The following is a 19,163-nucleotide window of genomic DNA, read 5'->3' as shown; positions in this document are numbered from 1 at the left end:
TCATAATCTTTCTTGTGACTATTCTACAACAAAGTGTGACTATTTTGTGAATTTAGTGAGCAGCCATGATTTGATCTCAGACTAAATTTGAGATTTCAGTTTGATCTCCACTTGAATGAAATACATATGTTCTTGTGCAGTTTAAAAATATATCCAGTTGTAGTTATAGCCATTGTAGTGAAGGCCACATTAAAATTCCATCAGTTTTTGTTAAATCAGTAATTATATAGCTCTTATGGTATGGTGAAAAGCATCTTTTTGCCATAGGATTCGAATAATAACGGCAGACAGTCATTTTCATCTAAATGTTAAGTCTAAGGGACAAATGTTCAGTCCTGTGGACTCTGATCTACCCCCACAATTTGTGTGCATGTGTTTGTAAATTCCTGTGCTGTCACATGGTATTAGAGTGAACAGTGGGCTAAGATTTAGGAACTCCAGAGATCTAATTCAGCTCTGCCACTGACTCACTATGTGACCTTGAGCAAATCACTTAATCTCTCTATGCCTGGTTTCCCCATCTGTAAAAAGGGAGTGATCCATAACTACCTTATAGCCAATCAAAATTGTCATAAGAATTTAGCCCATGTACAAAATCTACTTTTCCACCTTTTACTCCTGAAAATCTGCTAATAAAACCCACCAGCCCCAGCAGAATTTGTGATGGCTGAGTTAACATGTGTAAAGTACTCTGAAGACAAGTGACCATCTACTCTTCAATAACTATCACAGTGTATGCCATAGCGTCAGGGAGCATTTAGGAATATAGGACTGGCTTATCAGAATGCAACAAGGCTCCATCCATACCAGTTTCCTGTTCACCTGTAAGACTTTTGTCCTCCCTCCCTCCCGATATTTGTGAAAATGAAATACCATCATGCCCCAATACTGCTAATGGGGATGATGGCACAGTGGGTGCTGAGCTGTGCATTGTTGGTAAATGAATGCGCACCGGGAAGTGCGCTCGGCACTCCCTAATGCAAGGAATACCCCACAGCGCAGACATTCACACATCCGCTTCAGTAGGCCAGGCGTTTGGCAGGGCTCATGGGTGAAGGCTCTGCAGAAGAAATGGAGAGGGGAAGTGAGACAAGAGAAGCAGGCCCCACCTAGGTGGGGCAGGGCGGAGGTAGGGTTGCCAACCCTCCAGGATTGGCCTGGCGTCTCCAGGAATTCAAGATAAATTTTAAATTAAAAATTGTCATGTGATGAAACCTCCAGGAATCCCTCCAACCACCCGTGGCACCCCTGGGTGGGGAAAGGAGCGGGGTCGAGCTGGTGGGGGGATGGGGGCCCTGGGGCTGCAGTGTCTCCCCGAGGGGGCTCCCAAACCATACTGAGCCAGCTGGGCCACTGCCCCAGGAGCTGGGGGGGGTGCGCAGAGGCCTGCCGTGGGTGAGGGCGGCGTCTCTTACCCCCTCCCCTAAACACACCCACACCGTGGGGCAGGGAACGGCCAGGCCCCGGAGGGGGGGAGGGGCTTGTAGTCCGGAAGTGGTGTGTGGGTGAAAAGAACTACAACTCCCACGCTGCCCCGCGCGGCGGCGTCCATAGCAACGGGCGAGCGGGCCGGGCGCCATGGGGCAGGATTACTACGCGGTGCTGGAGCTCCGCCGCAGCGCCAGGGACGCCGACATCAAACAAGCGTGAGCGGGGGTCGGGGGGTGCGCCCCGCCGGGTCCCGGGTGCCCCGCCCCGGCCGCAGCTCCCCCGGGGGCCCGTCGGCCTCGGGGGGTGCCTAACTCTCTTAGAAACCAATGGGAATTAGATGCCCACAGACCTTGTAGGCTCTGCGCCTCGAGTGGCGCGGCGAGCGTGCGGACACACCCTCCCCTCCCTCTGAATGTCCAGCGCTTTGGGGGGCAGGCCGCAAAGCAATGCAAACAGAGCAGGAGGACTTGTGGCACCCTCCAGACTAACCAGTTTATCTGAGCATAAGCTTTCCTGAGCGACAGCTCGCTTCATCGGATGCCTGCAGTGGAAAATACAGTGGGGAGATTTATATACACAGAGAACATGCCGCAATGGGCGTTACCATACACCCTGTAACCAGAGTGAGCCATTACCAGTTGTGTTTAGGTGCTACTGATTTCCTCAGCCACAGCAGGGCAGACACCCAGCCTTGGAACCAGACCTTGCAATGTGCCAGAGAGGAACTCAGGAGGGCAGGGTCGGGCGCCAATCCCACACATCCACTCCCCTGGTGTTTTGGGATCTTAAACATCAGACAAATGCACTTAGTTGAAAAGCGCTTCAGATTGCATGTCAGAACAGGATCTAACTGCGCCCACCGTGGGGCTGGACCTCCCTGGCTTCTCTTTTGCAGCTACCGGAAACTAGCCTTGAAGAACCATCCTTTAAAAAATAAAGAACCTTGGGCGCTGGATAAATTCAGGCAGCTCGCAGAAGCGTATGAAGTGTTAAGTGATCGTAAGTAGGAACAAGTTTCTCTTCCCACAGATAAACTGTGCAGTTCAGGGATAAGGTCTGGAAAGTCATATCCAAGTACAGAGTGTACTTTCTGCAGGGGGATTTCATTAGGTGCATCATATCGTCTGCTTTGCTGCCATGCTGGTTAGCTGGTGTATCCTCTGTCTGGCTATTAACGTCAGTTACTTAATTACAAAAGGAGTACTTGTGGCACCTTCGAGACTAACCCATTAATTTGAGCATGAGCTTTCGTGAGCTACAGCTCACTTCATCGGATGCATCCGATGAAGTGAGCTGTAGCTCACGAAAGCTTATGCTCAAATAAATGGGTTAGTCTCTTAGATGCCACACGTACTCCTTTTCTTTTTGCAGATACAGGCTAACACGGCTGCTACTCTGAAACCAGTTAATTAATCGTTTATCTATTGCATGCAGCACTGATCCCTGCTCCTGCAGTCTGATCCAGGCTGGTGAAGGTCTGTGTGTGTTTGGAGCCCCACTGACATTGCTAGCATGGTGTAAGGGTCACGGTGACTTGTGCCGGTCAGATTGCAGGAGCAGGGAGCCAATGCAATGCTGTGGCCAAGAGAACTAGCATGATCCTTGGATATATAAGGAGGGGAATATTAAATAGAAGTAGGGAGGTTATATTACCTCTGTTTATAGCATCGGAGAGACCATTCCTGGAAAACCACCTCCAGTTCTGGTGTCCACACTTCAAAAAGCATGTTGAAAAATTGGAGAGAGTGCAGAAAAGAACTATAAGAACAATTTAAGGTCTGAAAAATATGCCTTACGGTGAGAGTAAATATATTTTAATCGGTTTAGATTTATCAAAGAGAGGGTTAAGAGGTAACTTGATCATGGTGTATAACAGTGTCTCTCAACCTTTCCAGACTACTGTACCCCTTTCAAGAGTCTGATTTGTCTTGCGTACCCCAAGGTTCACCTCACTTAACAACCACTTGCTTAGTATAGTACTCAACATCAGACATAAAAATAAAGAAGTGTCACAGCACACTATTACTGAAAAATTGCCGACTTTCTCATTTTTACCATATAATTATAAAATAAACCAACTGGAATATAAATATTGTACTTACATTTCAGTGTATAGTATATAGAGCAGTATAAACAAGTCATTGTCTATATGAAATTTTAGTTTATACTGACTTTGCTGTGCTTTTTATGTAGCCTGTGGTAAAACTAGGCAAACATCTAGATGAGTTGATGTACCCCTTGGAATACCTCTGCGTACCCCAGGGGGACATGTACCCCTGGTTGAGAACCACTGATCTATAAGTACTTACATGTGAAGAAAATATTTCTCTTTAATATAGCATAAGATTCTTAGATTATAAAAACCAGATGGGACCACTGTGGTCGTCTAGCCAGACCCTCTGTAGAACACAAGTCCTTGGACTCCTTTGAATTAATTCCTGTTTGAATTGGACATAGGTTTCAGAACAACACCCAATCTTGATTTAAAAATTTACAATGAAGGAGAATCCACCACAATGCACAGGCACAAGAAAATCTAATGGTTGAAAGTTGTAGTTCTCTTTCTCTCTGCTTTTGTTGGCAGATTGCACCTATAGACATCTAAATCAGACCTTCCATGACCCCGCCCCCCCCATCTTCCTTGTGGGTTGCTGTATGTTTGTAGTCTCTCTGGGATCTCTCTAGACTGTAAAGACTGGAGATAGAGAAGATCGTAGTCTTTGTGGGAATATAGGCCCACATCAGGCCTAAGCAAACTATGGTGTTAAATTGAGTTTGGATTTTAGCGTGAGTGATGGGCCTGAAGCATGTAAAAGGATGGGTTGAAGAGAAACAAAAGTTGTTTGTGTTAAACTCGTGGTGACACTTAAATATCAGTGTCATCTTATGTAAAGTTTGGGTTGAGATCACAGAAATAAAGACAACTTGGATAATTGGGTACCAGGTGCTGTATATATTTGGTTTGTTTAGTTTATTATTTAAAAAATGTGTAGTTTAGTAGTTAGAAACAAATATGGCCAAATGAGATAAGAAGAAAACCTTGAAGAAAGAGGCCCAGTCATTAATCTTGTCTTGACTGGGGCAGAAGACATTGTTCAGCCCTAGCTGCTTTATCTGTCCTTAGCTCAGGTCCCACACTACCTGTTTATTACAGTGTATAAAAAAGCAAAGTTTTCGAGGGGTTCTTTGTCAGAGCTTTTCCTCTGGAGTCACGCTATGATGGCAAGGTACCTCCCAGGTACTTGATCTTGTTGTGAGCATTTTGACCAGTGCTTGTAACTATTGGCACTGGGATATAGAATATAGGCATGTATATGCTTAAGTTTGTATTTTGGATGTAACTAACACCAGGTGGCTTTTGGGACTAATAAAGGAATCCTTGTGTGGAAACTGAGTCGTGGGAAACCTTAACGAGCTTATTAGGAAAATGATTTGTAACAGTCTTCTCTGTGGTTTCCATTCTGTGTATTGGATGACTGGCTGGGTAGGGACAGGAGGGGATCAGCCACCTTCCCCTGGATCAGTCAGTGTATCACCTTCCCCAGCTGGAAGGGTGAGCCTTTGAGATTGCTTCTAAGTATGAGACTCCTATAGATAGTTGCTACCAGACTGATGCAGTAGCATCCTTTCTGCTACTTCAGATTTTCTTATGGCAAGGAGAATGCTTAATGACAGCTTTGGGTGACACATCCCAGGATCAAGCAAAGACCTGGGTTTAGAACTATATACTTTCATCTGACACACAAATGATCGAAGCATATGCACATCTACTGATGCCTCTTTCTCCCTTAGCTGTGAAGAAGGGCATCTATGATAAATTTGGAGAAGAGGGTCTCAAAGGCGGGATCCCCCTGGAATTTGGGAGTGAAAACCCCTGGTCTGTTGGCTATGTGTTTCACGGCAATGCTGATAAAGTCTTCAAGGAGTTCTTTGGAGGCGATAATCCCTTTGCTGGTAGGTATAATTCCTTCCTGTGATGCTTCTTGTTCTGTTTTTATGGTGATTGCCCCAAGCATAGTCTCTTCAACAGAACCAACCCTGTGGTTGGCAGGAAGTAGGTTAAAGTTTTGTACAGTCACCTGAAAACCAGACCCTGCCTTTGTGCCTTTGCCACCATCAGCCTTCGGAACCCCAGTTTGAGGCTTGTTTCTCCTGCAATTGGCTTTGGTTTACCTGACCTGTCACCCCACCCCATGTCTCCATGGGAGCGTTGCTGGACAGTGCTTTAAACCACACACATGGGACAGAACAGTCGCTCCAGGCTGGGCTTGTAGTGTCTTCCCCTGAGCCCGTCACTTTCTCCTCTTGAAAATCCCCTGGCTCAAATAATGGCAACTGCACCAGAACCTGGAGACCCAAAGAGCAGGCAGCCTTCACTAAGATTTTAATGCCATGCTGCAGTCAGCCATTAGGTGGTGGTGAAGAGTGATACAACCTGCCTCGTCTATTTCTCCAGAGACTGGGACCATCAGCACTGAGACATTCCTAGCACCAGGTTACTCTGGACCCGTGTCCCTGGATATCTGGGAGCACATTGTGCTCTGAGTGGAGCTCAGGACGCTCACAAAATCTGATTGAAAGGTTTCTTCCCAATCTGGACGCTTGGTGAAGTTTTCAAACTAATTAAAGGCTTAATATTGTACTGCAGGAGTGAATTTACATTCTGTTTGGGGAGATCACAGGATCAGGTCCCAAAGAACTTGCAACAAACTACCATGTTGGAAACAAGAAGGGTGGTCTTAGGGGCACGGCACATGTCTGGCAGTCAGGTGACCTAGGCTCTATTTCCTAATCTGCCACTGACTCACTTGACAGCCTTGGACAAGTTACTTAACTTCTTTATGGCTCAGTTTCTCTGTCTGTAAAATGGGGTTAATAATTATTAGTGTGCCACCTCATAGCAGGGTTGGGAGACTTACTTCATAAATGTCTTCGGTCCTTGGATGGAAGGCACCAGAGGAGAGCAAAGTCCAATTATTGATTTTAGAGTTTAGGAGGTAGAATGGAAACTTTTTACATTTATGTTGGTTAAAAAAAGGGGGAGTAAAAAACTCCTTCAAACAAAGATAGTGACAACAACTTCAGGGATTCCTGGAAGAAAGCAGGAATTCCTTTAGCATGGTAATAAACACTTAATAAATAAATAATAATTCATGCTTTTCATGGTCAGAACATTTTGCAAACATTCACAAAGTTATCCCAGCTGGTAGAGTGGTGAGATCACCCCCATTTTACAAATGGGGAAACTGAGGCACAAGGAGGCCTTTTTGGAAATTGCCAAAAGCTGTCAGTGTCTTGGAATGTCTCACTTGCTGGGTGGCTGATGTGAGCCATCTTGATCCTGATTTTCAGAGGCACCGAGCACCCACAACAGCTGTTGAAATCAGCAAGAACTGGGCAGGGGGAAGGTTTGTGAGTGCCCATGTTCAGCCCAGCATGTCTCAAGCTGGGCATTGAAAAACTGACACACTTCTGACCTGAGTGACTTGCCAAGGACAGAGAGGGGAGTCAGTGTCAGAGCTGGGACTAGAACTAGGAATGCCTGGCTCCCAGACCTGTGCTCAGGCCACTAGTTCATGCCACTCTCAGCTGATGGTGTGATTGCATCTAACCTTTTTCTGGGTCATTGAACATAAGAATGGCCATACTGAGTCAGACCAGTGGTCCATTTAGCCCAGTATCCTGTCGTCTGACAGTGGCCAATGCCAGAGCTTCCAAGGGGATGAACAGAACAGGGCAATCATCAAGACACCATTCCCTGTCATGCAGTCCCAGCCTCTGGCAGTCAGAGGCTTAGGGATACCCAGAGCATGGAGTTGCATCTGTGACCATCTTGGCTAATAGACACTGATGGACTTATCCTCCAAGAACGTCTCTAATTCTTTTTTGAACCCAGTTATAGTCTTGGCCTTCACAACATCCTCTGGCAAAGAGTTCCACAGGTTGACTGTGCGTTGTGTGAAGAAATACTTCCTTTAGTTTGTTTTAAACCTGCTGCCTATTAATTTCATTGGGTGACCCATGGTTCTGGTGTTATGAGAAGGGGTAAATAACACTTCCTTATTCACTTTCTCTACACCAGTCATGATTTTATAGACCTCTATCATATTCCCCTTTAATCATCTCTTTTCCAAGCTGACCAGTCCCAGCCTGTTTAATCTGTCATTGTATAAAAGCTGTTCCATACCCCTAATCATTTTTGTTGCCCTTCTCTGTCCCTTTTCCTTTTCGAATATATCTTTTTTGAGGTGGGGCGACCAGAACTGCATGCAGAAGTCAAGATGCGGGCGCACCATGGATTTATATAGTGTCATTACGATATTTACTGTTTTATTATCTATCCCTTTCCTAATTGTTCCGAATGTTCTGTTCGCTCTTTTGACTGCTGCTGCACATTGAGTGCACGTTGTGAAAGAGCTATGCCTGATGACCCCTAGAGCTCTCTCTTGAGCGGTAACAGCTAATTTAGACCCCATCATTTTATATGCACAGCTGGGATTCTGTTTTTTGTTATGCACAGAGTTCTTTGCCCCAGATGGGTCTGAGGTGAACATGGCATTCGGGGGGCTGCGGGGAAAAGGGGTGGCGAAGCAGGACCCGCCAATTGAGCGAGATCTCTACCTGTCACTGGAGGACCTGTTCTACGGATGCACCAAGAAAATTAAGATTTCTCGCAGGGTAAGGAAAGAGGGGGACTGAATTAGGAGTGGTGAGACGTGAGCCCGAATCGGTGGCGTTTGGAGCGGGACAGCTGCCCGAAGGGAGCCTGTCGTGGAAGTGCTGTTGGGTTGGGCTGGGTTGTATGTTTCACTAGGGGGGCACTGGAAGTTTCACTGAAATTAGTGGATGTGACTGATCACTATATTCTGTGATAGCATCTCCCGAGTCCCAGCCGATAGGGGAATGGACAGGTGGGGAGTAACCTGCTCCAGGCAGCGGGGCAGGGCAGTTGAGAAGAGTAGGGTGGGGTGAAAGTGCATGGCCCCAACCCCACTCCATCTCCATGGCAACTGTGCTCCTGTGGCTGTGCAGAGAGCAGCCAGGGATCCATTCTTGCTCCTGCGGTGGCCTCTCTTTCACAGCCAGCCACAGCAGCAGCTCACGTGTGCTGGACAGAGCAACAAGTTCGGGCAGGACCCCAACAGCCAAAGTTTCCGTGCTCTCTCTGGTGCCATGGGACCCAGCCCTGCTGCCAGAGCACAGGAGGCCCTGCTGGAAGTTGACACTGTCTTACACAGCATTTGAGCAGGGTGCAGGAAAAGCTTGGCCTTCTGTAGTGTTAACGTAACAGGCTCGGGTCTCTTTGCCTGCCTTGATCTTAGCTATGTGGCCTCTGCCATCAACAGGGCTCTGGGGGGTTGGGGGGTTGTGCTGGCAATCAGACTGTCTTGAAATGAACAAAATACAATCCTCAAACATTAAGCCAAATATATAGGGCCAGTGACCCCATGGCTATCCCACTAAAGTCAGACGGAAATTAAATGCAAATATTAATCTCCCTGGCAGACTCCAGTGAGGTAGAACAGGGGTAACTGGGAGCCGCATTTGTCTCCAGGTGGCCTGATTTTTCCATCCCATTGTTCCCTCTGTGTGTTTTGCCCCTTTCCCTCACCCTTTGTTTGTCTTGGGGCCCAATCTTGGTTGGTCCCTAGGCACTCCTGTAATAACCATGGTTTGCAGAGCTGCCTGGGCACAGAAGCTCTGCAATTCAAGCCAGAACTGATTTTGTTTCCTAAAGGCAGTTGCCCACAAGGCTGGTGCAGTATCACTGGCATCCTAGCCAATCAAAGGCCCAGGTGTCTCTCCTAAATACAGACCAAACCCGACTACCCCACTCAGCTGTTTCAAACCCCAGGTGATGAATGAAGACGGTCACACGTCCACCATCAGAGATAAGATCTTAACAATCGACGTGCAGCCCGGGTGGAAGCAGGGCACCAGGATTACCTTTCAAAAAGAAGGCGACCAGGTAAGTTTCTCCTGCAATTGGCTTTGGTTTACCTGACCTGTCACCCCACCCCATGTCTCCATGGGAGTGTTGCTGGGCAGTGCTTTAAACCACACACATGGGACAGAACAGTCGCTCCAGGCTGGGCTTGTAGTGACTGTCGCCCGGCAAGATTTCACCAGTACTGACTGGCTCATTCATTGTTTGCTGTAATGGGATCTTGTGTTTCTGTTGCGCCTTCCATCTGAAGATCTCAAAGTGCTTGACAGACACTAATCAACAAGCCACACAAAATGTGCCTGAGTAATGATGCATATTTTAAGATAAGGCACAGAGAGGCTAAGGGGGAGATTTTCTACATTGCCTAAGGGATTTAGGAGCACAAGTCTTAGCTCTGACAGGGACTCCTGCCATGGCATTGAGCAAATCACATAACTTCCCTGTCTCAGTTTCCCCATCTGATAACCCTCCACTTCCTCTGCAGGGCATTGTGAGGATTAACTAGTTAATGTTTGTAGAGTGCTTTGAAGATGAGGGGCCTGATTCTCCACTGCGATCCAGCTCGGGGCTCTGCTCAGGCAGTATCGAGGGCCCAGAATCCAATCGTACGTAGCCAGCCAGGCTCCCCTGGCAGTGGAGAATCACAGAACTAAAACCGCTGGCAAACAGGTGACGGAGGTGGCCCCTGCATCCCCTGCCCCCAGCACAGGAGATAGGGGAGCCATGCCGGTGGGACAGATTAGAGCAGTCTCTTGGCTGCTGTCACTCCCACTGGGGTTGGGGCCGGCGCAGATCAGCCCTCAGGATCAGAGAGCCGTAACTGAGAATCAGGCCCCAGATATGCAGAATGTTAATATTGTCAGGTGAAATTCACTCCTGTGCACAGGGTGAGTACCAGGCCGAGGCATTGCTTTACACCCTATTTGAGGGCTTAAGTGGGACTTAGCTAGAGCATGTGCCTTGTGCTGGCCCTCAGCACAGGGGTGAATTTTACCCCCGAGGGAGCGCACGCGGCAGTGCTCAGTACCAAAGTTACACCCAAAAAGCTCCATTAAAAGAACATTCTTAAGGTTGCAAAATCAAGCTCTTAGCCAAGATGATCAAGGATGCAACTGCATGCTCTGAGTGTCCCTAGCCTCTGATTGCCAGAAGCTGGGCGTGGATAACAGGGGATGGATCACTTGATGATGACCTGTTCTGTTCATTCCCTCTGGGGCACCTGGCATTGGCCACTGTGGGAAGACAGGAGACTGGGCCAGATGGACCGTTGGTCTGACCCAGGATGGCCGTTCTCATGTTAAGCACTCAGTAACTCGGCAGTTCCACAGTTAAAGTTGCCTGTGCAAGAATGTTCTTTTGGCGGCTCGAGTAATTGGCTTTTTGCTTTCTGTGATCTCTCATGTACCTAGTACCGGGGAAGTGCCCAGTTCTCCTATAGCTGAAGCGGTCGTCTTACTTTATGATATTTAGAAATATTTGAAAGAGTCCTGCAACAAGGGAAAACAAAAGGGTTCTTGTCTCACTTTGCTTCTTTGGGATGCACAATGGAGGTTTGGGAGGGTTTTTTTAGGGCTGTCAGTTAATTGCAGTTAACTCAGGCGATTAACTCAAAAATATGAATTGCGATTAATCGCACTATTAAACAATAGTACACCAATTGAAATTTATTAAATATTTTGGATGTTTTTATACATTTTCAAATATATCGATTTCTATTACAATACAGAATACAAAGTGCACAGTGCTCACTTTAAATTATTATTTTTGATTTCAAATATTTGCACTGTAAAAATGATAAACAAAAGAAATAGTATTTTTCAACTCACCTCATACAAGTAGTGTAGTGCAATCTCTTTATTGTGAAAGTGCAATTTATGAATGTAGATTTTTTTTTTTTGTTATGTAACTGCACTCAAAAAATCACAACAATGTAAAACTTTAGAGCCAAACTCTGCCCTTGGGTATGCTGGCCTACGCTGCCTTCAGGGGGTATACTGTTGGAACAGATGGCAAGACATGACTTTGCAATAGGGCTGTCAATTAATCGCAGTTAACTCATGCGACTAGATCAAAAAAATTAATCACGATTAAAAAAATTAATCACAGTTCATCGCAGTTTTAATCACGCTGTTAAACAACAGAATACCAACTGAAATTTATTAAATATTTGTGGATGTTTTTATACATTTTCAAATATATTGATTTCAATTACAACACAGAATACAAAATGCACACTGCTCACTTTATATTATTTTTGATTATCATTTTTACAGTGCAAATATATGTAAACAAAAGAAACTATTTTTCAATTAATCTCATACAAATACTGTAGTGCAATCTCTTTATCGTGAAAGTGCAGTTTACAAATATAGATTTTCTTTGTTACATAACTGCACTCAAAAACAAAACAAAAGCAAAACTTTAGAGTCTACAAGTCCACTCAGTCCTACTTCTTGTTCAGCTAAGACAAACAAGTTTGTTTACATTTACGGGAGATAATGCTGCCTGCTTCTTGTTTATGTCACCTGAAAGTGAGAACAGGCGTTTGCAGGGCACTTTTGTAGCTGGCGTTGCAAGGTATTTACGTGCCAGATATGTTAAACATTTGTGTACCCCTTCATGCTTTGGCCACCAATCCAGAGGACATGCTTCCTTGTGATGACGCTCGTTTAAAAAAATAATGAGTTAATTAAATTTGTGACTCCTTGGTGGAGAGAATTGAATGTCTCCTGCTCTGTTTTACCTGCATTCTGCCGTATATTTCATGTCATAGCAGTCTCGGATGATGACCCAGCACATGTTCATTTTAAGAACACTTTCACGCAAAGAAGGTACCAATGTGAGATTTCTAAAAATAGCTACAGCACTCGACCCAAGGTTTAAGAATCTGAAGTGCCTTCAAAAATCTGAGAGAGATGAGGTGTGGAGCATGGTTTCAGAAGTCTTAAAAGAACAACACTCAGATGCGAAAACTACAGAACCCGAACCACCAAAAAAGAAAATTAACTTTCTGCTGGTGGCATCTGACTCAGATGATGAAAATCAACATGCGTCGGACCGCTCCACTTTGGATCATTATCAAGCAGAATCTGTCATGAGCATGGACACATGTCCACTAGAATGGTGGTTGAAGCTTGAAGGGACATATGAATCTTTAGCGCATCTGGCATGTAAATACCTTGCGACGCCAGCTGCAATAGTGCCATGCAAACGCCTGTTCTCATGTTCAGGTGACACTGTAAACAAGAAGAGGGCACAAATGTAAACAAACTTGTTTGTCTGAGCGATTGGCTGAAATAGGACTGAGTGGACTTGTAGGCTCTAAAGTTTTCCATTGTTTTATTTTTGAATGCAGTTATTTTTTTGTACATAAATCTACATTTGTAAGTTCAACTTTAATGATAAAGAGATTGCACTACAGTATGTGTATTAGGTGAACTGAAAAATACTATTTCTTCTGTTTTTTTACAGTGCAAATATTTGTAATAAAAAAATAAATATAAAGTGAGCACTGTAGACTTTGTATTCTGTGTTGTAATTGAAATCAACATATTTGAAAATATTTAAATAAAGGGTATTCTATTATTGTTTAACAGTGCGATTAATCGCAAGTAATTTTTTTAATCGCTTGACAGCCCTAGTTTTTTTTCTATTTGTTTTTACCGCAAGAATCCCAGGAATGTCAAATCTGGTCTAGCAGGAGGACTTGCAGAAGGGCTCAGTGGGGACTTTCTTAGCCTTTAATGGAGGGGGGAGTATTAGTCATAGAGCTTAAGGCAAGCAGGGACCACCAGATCATCTAGTCTGACCTCCTGTATCGCACAGGCCACCAATATCCCCCAATACCCACACGCTAACCCAACAACTGAAATGAGACCAAAGTACGCCAGCCCACTGGACTAAACTATGATGTGCCACAGGCAAAGAATAGGAGGGACCGAGGTGCACCAGTGCCCAAGGCTCCTGCAATGGCAGGGAATTGATTAAATGAAATAATCCCAGCAAGTGACCCACCTACCACATTGCAGGGAAAGGTGAAAAACCCCCAAGGTCATTGCCAATCTGACCTGGGGGAAAATTATTTCCCGATCCCACATATGCCAATCAGACCCTGAGCATGTGAGCAAGAACCAGCCAGCCAAGAACCCGGGGCTTTAACAAAGACAGCTTTTGTCCCAAATGTGTGTCTGATGTTTGAGTTTAAAAGGCATAAATATAAACAAAGAAAAAGCATTTTAAACAATCTGATTAAAATCCTTTCCCATTCTCAGTTGCTGAGGTTTCACTTCCTTGGGAGTTGTGATGTCATGACCTTACTACTTCTATCTTCCAGGAAATACAGCATGCTAAGAACCTGAGCATCCAGTGTAAAGACAATCAGGGAAAAAATATTTTGTTAAAAAACACACTTCCCAGGCCTTCTGGAGATATCAGAAAGAAGCAAAAAAAAAGGGCAAAGACCTGATTATCTTTCCCTGTAAACAGTGCTGTCTCTGCTAGATACTGGCTCATTCCCTGGTTTATTTCTTGTACTTTAGGGCCCGAACATTATCCCAGCTGATATTATCTTCATTGTACGAGAGAAACTCCACCCAAGGTTTAAAAGGGAGGATGATGACCTGCTCTATGTAGCCACCATCCCCCTAGGGAAGGTAAGGATGTTGATTATTTCACTAGGACGGTGTTGAAGCACTGGAATGGGTTCCCTAGGGAGGTGGTGGAATCTCCATCCTTAGAGATTTTTAAGGCCCAGCTTGGCAAAGCCCTGGCTGGGATGATTTAGTTGGGGATTGGTCCTGCTTTGAGCAGGGGTTTGGACTAGATGACCTCCTGAGGTCCCCACCAAGCCTGATATTCTATGATTAGTGCACTTGGGGCCTGATCCAACTTGCATGCAGGAAAAGGAAGAGATGCACATTGACTTCAGTGGAGTTGGACGGTGTCTTCTCCTTTCTTACCTTCCCATAAGGCAGCGAGGTTTTGCAGCATGACAACGAATTGCACTGGGGATGAAAGGAATTGTCAGTTTATAATTGAACCAAACAGAGTCTGGGCCAGCCAGTCAGACTGCTGGGAGGCTGCCTATTATTTATCATCTTAATCCTCAGTATTTATGGATTAGCCGCTCTTGAATTGGCTGACTTCATTCCGCTGAAAACAGAAGAGCTGTGGGCCTGATTTTAATGCGTTTGAGGTATGGAATTTTGCATCTGTAGATATGACCATCATGCCTGCAAATGCACCTACTTATCCCTCTGTGCACGCAGTTACCTGGTGTGTGTCTGTGTGAACGCACACACCCGTCATGGTAACTGTGCATGCCAGTTAGATGTGCAATCACATGTCTCAACTGTATAAAAACCAGGCTCCAAGAATTCAACATCTCCAGTATTTTTTATTTATTTAGTGCCCCAAAGTGTGCTCGGCTCTTTTCAGAACAAAGACTTGGTCCTTGTCCTAAGACAGGTGGGCAAACCATATCCGGCCCACGGGACCATCCTGCCCGGCCCTTGAGCTCCCGGCCAGGGAGGCTAGCCCCCGGCCCCTCCCCTGTTGTCCCCCCTCCCCCACAGCTTCAACTCGCTGCGCCGCCAGCGCTCTGGCCCGCTGCTCCTTCCGGGCAGCGCGGCGGTGTGGCTGGTTCCAGCCGGCCGGCGAGGCTGCGAGCTCCTGCTGCTCTGAGCGGCACGGTAAGGGGTGGGGGGTTGTATAACGGGCAGGGGGTCTTGGGGGCAGTCAGGGGACAGGTAGCAGGGGGCGGTTGGATGGAGCGGAGGTTCTTCAGGGGGCGATCAGGGGACGGGGAGCAGGGGGGTTGGATAGGCGTGGGAGTCCCGGGAGGGGAGCTGTCAGGGGGTGGGGGTGTGGATAGGGGTCGGGGCAGTCAGGGGACAGGGAGTGGGGGGGTTGGATAGGGGGGTGGGGTCCCAGGAGGGGGTGGTCAGGGGACAAGGAGCAGGGGGGGTTGGATGGGTCGGCGGTTCAGAGGGGAGCAGTCAGGGGGCGGGAAGTGGGAGGGCGCGGATAGGGGGTGGGGGCCAGGCTGTTCGGGGAGGCACAGCCTTCCCTACAGTTTTGCAACCCTGATGTGGCCTTCTGGCCAAAAAGTTTGCCCACCCCTGTCCTAAGAGCTAACCATCAAATTGATTATCTATGTATGGCTAATGCCTTTTGCTTCTGAATTGGCACTGCCCACACCAACCCGAAACAGGGCACCTCACCAGTTTTGCAATGTCATACGTGGTAGGTGGAGGGAGAATTCCTTCCTGACCCTTTCCATTGTCCGTTCATGCCCTGAAGCATGGTCTTAGGTGACCCTGATCTCAGCTGAAAGTATGATTACTGGTGGTGTTATTGGTCATAATGTTACCCAGTGCTCTTAAAACTCCAGTTACAACGTCCTATGGATTGGTCAGTCTGCAACAAGCCAGAATAACAACACAAGGAGCAACTGTAATTCTACTGCGCTGCCAACCAGTATCCAGTTTGTATAAGGAAACAGGTCCTTACAGCTAGAATTCCACTCAGGGTGTCAGGTGCTAGAGTTAGCTCAGACATTAACTATAATTTTTCCAAAAAGTTCCTTATTTAAAATATCCACTGCCAGGTAGTCTTGAATGTGGTGTTCATTAATGACACGGGTGGCAATGTTGCCTAGTGGCTAGAACACTGGACCAGGACTCAGGAGCTTTGGGTTCTGTTCCCAGCCCTGCCACTGGTTTGTTGGGTGATCTTGAGCAAGTCACTTCACGTCTCTCTGCCTCAGTTTTCCATCTGTAAAATGGGGAGAATGACACTGCCCTTTGTCGAGCGCTTCGAGAGCTAGAGATGAAAAGCACTGTGGAAGAGCTAGGGATTATTGTTAAGTCACAATGCTCTGTTCTTAAGGGTTCCACACTTGCTCTGGCCCCTGCACCCTTTGGGACAAGCTTGTCCCTTCGTGCATTGCATTTCTCTTTGTCCTTAAAAGGCCTGGTGAGCAATGGCCTCACTACTCTCAGCTCCTTCCTCAGCAAAGGCAAGTGATTTCGAAATTCCTTCAGCTTCTCTCCCCATTGCTCACACGAATGAGCTCATGGGTACTTTGCCACTCTTCACACCAGATCCTCTGATTTGGCCCAGAGGCGTCACAGTGCAACTCGAGGGACGGGGTGTGCAAAGGTGGTGTTAAGCCCCTCAGTTTTAGGTGGGTTGTGGCTCGATCTGATCCCCCCCAGCATAATGTAGATCAGCTTGGGGGGCTGCACAAATAGCTGGAGGCCACCCAGGGTTACAGCAGCGCCTCAGCCACACCGCACTTTTCTCTAGGCACACCCCCTAGTTGGCAGTTGGACATGTGGGTGCATGTGGCAGAGGAGCCCGTACGCTGGCTCTGCACTGTCAGAGCTCAGAAGATCCCTCTACACTGGGATGATCCTCTTGTGCCTGGAGGAACGCTCAGGGTGTAAAGGCCCCTTTGTAGTAGCCTTACCCAGGCTCCCATGGATCACAATTTGCTTCAGCCTGTGCCTGTTATTTGGAATAACAGAATCAACGAACATCTTCGCTCAGTGCCTCGCTCTGTCTTTTGCAGGCTTTGATTGGCTGTACAGTGGATGTGAGAACCCTAGATGACAGACTGCTTAATATTCCCATCAATGACATAGTCCAGTAAGTGCCGGAGCAGAAATAGCCCCGTATGCAATCAGCAAGGCAAACTACCCTGCTCGCCTAGTGTTTGGAAAGGCTGTTTTGTGGCGCTTTTAGTTAAGCGTGGGTCTGCTCTCACAAGGGAAGGCGAGCTTTTCAACAGTGATTTGGGATGCTCAAAGGGAAGCACCTCGAGACCATCCGAGGGTGGGGGCTCAGTGCTCTCTGGGAATCAGGCCTCTTAGGTGAGAGGGGGTCTTAGAGGTCTTAGATTGGGCACCCCAAATCACTAGTCGCTTTTGAAAGTCTTGGCCTGACTGTAAAAATGGCCTCTTCATACTAACCAGCTCTGCTTCTCCTGTGTCTGCAGAGTAAGATCTAGTTACATCACAGACACCCCCAGGGGCTTACTGTTTTTTAGTCCTGCCAGCCCTGCGGCGCCCACACAGCTCCAGGAGGGAGACCCGGCTCATTAACAGGACTGTTGCTCAGTTCCGATTGCAGAGCTGAATTCTGCCCACACAGACCCCTCCACTGGAGGCAGCTCGCTGCACCCGTACAAACCCCTTGCACTGAGGTCACTCAGGGCAGACTTCAGCTTTGCAGACTCTCTCTGACCAACTGCAATGCCTGAGCCAGAATGAACCCAGCTGGCCTTTCAGATCCCAGGGCGGCCGTTAGAAAAACCAGCTGAGGAAATCCAATCAGGAGTCACTGAGACAAAGGGAAGAGACAGCCCCAAAGCCCATTTTTAGCATCATTTTTCAGAGAACAGCACTTTACAGAAATTGTTACCTGTGTTTTTCCAAGCTCCGTACATCCCTCCCAGCAAGCTCATTAGGGCCAGCTCCTGCCCTCGGAGGGAGCTGCACAGAGACACAATTTGCTCCTTAATGAGATTATCCCTCCCGTGCACTCCAGGCAGCACTGCCGGGTGTGTTCTCGCTGCAGCCTTAGGAAGGTTACTCCCTGCACCCTCCTGCATAATGCTGGCCTTTGCTCTTCCAGCCCCAAGTACTTCAAAATCGTGCCAGGGGAAGGGATGCCTCTGCCTAGTGACCCCACGCGCAAAGGGGATCTCGTCATGTATTTTGATGTCCGCTTCCCCGAAAGGCTCACACCGGCCAAGAAGCAGCTCCTGAGACAAGCACTCCTGACTTAAGCATGCTGTGACTTCAGCTCCATGGGACCCAGGGGAATAAAGCTTTCTAGCTATTTGTACAGATTGTGTCACTGGGTGTATGTTATTGGTGTTAGAGATGGCTCCCCCACTGCATGGTGTCTTTGAAACAGTCTCTGTAATGACTGCAGTGAAGGGCAATGAAAGAATCAGCTGGGATTATTGACTGACCTGAGATCTGTACTGGTTAAAGCTCAGCATGGAACCCTGCTGTCCTGGCCCCATTACATTCCTCCCTGCAGTTCAGCTGGAGGCTGATGTTCCTCATTTCCAGCAGTTTGTAGCAACACTGTGCTCTGCCACAGAGCTGCCCTGTTCCACCCTCCAGGTGGCTGCAGTGCCAGAGGCAATGGGGAAAGCCTGTGGGGATGAAAGAGGCTAGAAAAATGTAATTGACCAGCCTTGTGCAAAATGCAGCCACCTGTAGAGAAAGAAATGCCTTTCATTCCCCTGGCTGGGAGACTTCTGACCTAAGGGGCAGGAGCCCTACTGCCCATCCCTGTGCCTAGTGCTGGCCTGAGCACTGGAAATCCTCCTCACCAACTGCCTCCCTCTATCCAGCACCAAGCAATGGGCTGATTTCTCATTGCTTAGTTTCCATTCTGTCCCACCTCCCCGTGTGGCTCTTGGGCATCAGCAGGGATCTGCTAGGGGTCTTGTTCATAGGGGTGAAGATGAAGCAGACATGGTTAGGGGAGAGTTTCCACTTCCTCACAGCTACTTAATAGCAGTTACTGCTGCTGGAAGGGGAAAGTAATACTGCTTAATGGAGGCAATAATGTTTTGCTAGGTCACAGGCCAAAAGTTGGAGGGGGGGGCAGGGGCAGGAAGGGACATATACTCAGGGGCCTTTGAGTCAGTGGGAATTCTGCTTAGTGGCAACAGAAGGCTGCTCTCCCCCCTCCCTACCCTACACAGCTCCCACTCTACTTCCTTTGCCCTGGGCCCTGCCAGGTAAAGGGGTAGGGCTAAAGG

General features: G+C 47.3%; 1 protein-coding gene across 2 annotated transcripts; it reads left to right on the top strand.

Annotated features, from left to right (window-relative positions):
* The first annotated feature begins 1,421 nt into the window (after positions 1–1,421).
* Positions 1,422–18,562, top strand: DNAJB13 (DnaJ heat shock protein family (Hsp40) member B13). Of its 2 annotated transcripts, XM_007062299.3 has the most exons (8): positions 1,453–1,646; positions 2,327–2,430; positions 5,224–5,385; positions 7,952–8,109; positions 9,287–9,400; positions 13,918–14,031; positions 16,953–17,029; positions 18,017–18,562. In XM_007062299.3, the coding sequence occupies exons 1-8, from the start codon at positions 1,579–1,581 to the stop codon at positions 18,168–18,170; spliced, it is 951 nt and encodes a 316-aa protein (XP_007062361.1). In that variant the 5' UTR covers positions 1,453–1,578; the 3' UTR covers positions 18,171–18,562. The 2 variants fall into 2 exon arrangements, with proteins under 2 accessions (XP_043383403.1, XP_007062361.1); XM_043527468.1 differs by lacking the exon at positions 16,953–17,029 and having other exon boundaries at positions 1,422–1,646.
* Positions 18,563–19,163: the final 601 nt, after the last annotated feature.

This window comes from Chelonia mydas, chromosome 1, assembly GCF_015237465.2.
Source record: "Chelonia mydas isolate rCheMyd1 chromosome 1, rCheMyd1.pri.v2, whole genome shotgun sequence".
NCBI classification, from domain to species: Eukaryota; Metazoa; Chordata; order Testudines; family Cheloniidae; genus Chelonia; species Chelonia mydas.
The sequence above is the reverse complement of the archived record's forward strand: the minus strand, read 5'-3'. Positions and strand labels throughout refer to the sequence as shown.

What these genes read in the sequence shown, in the direction of transcription:
- DNAJB13 (XM_007062299.3), top strand. Translation starts at nt 1,579, where the DNA reads ATGGGGCAGGATTACTACGCGGTGCTGGAGCTCCGCCGCAGCGCCAGG. An exon ending in AAATTAAGATTTCTCGCAGG is followed by an intron (nt 8,110 to 9,286) that starts GTAAGGAAAGAG and finishes TTCAAACCCCAG; the next exon opens with GTGATGAATGAAGACGGTCA. An exon ending in CCACCATCCCCCTAGGGAAG is followed by an intron (nt 14,032 to 16,952) that starts GTAAGGATGTTG and finishes TGTCTTTTGCAG; the next exon opens with GCTTTGATTGGCTGTACAGT.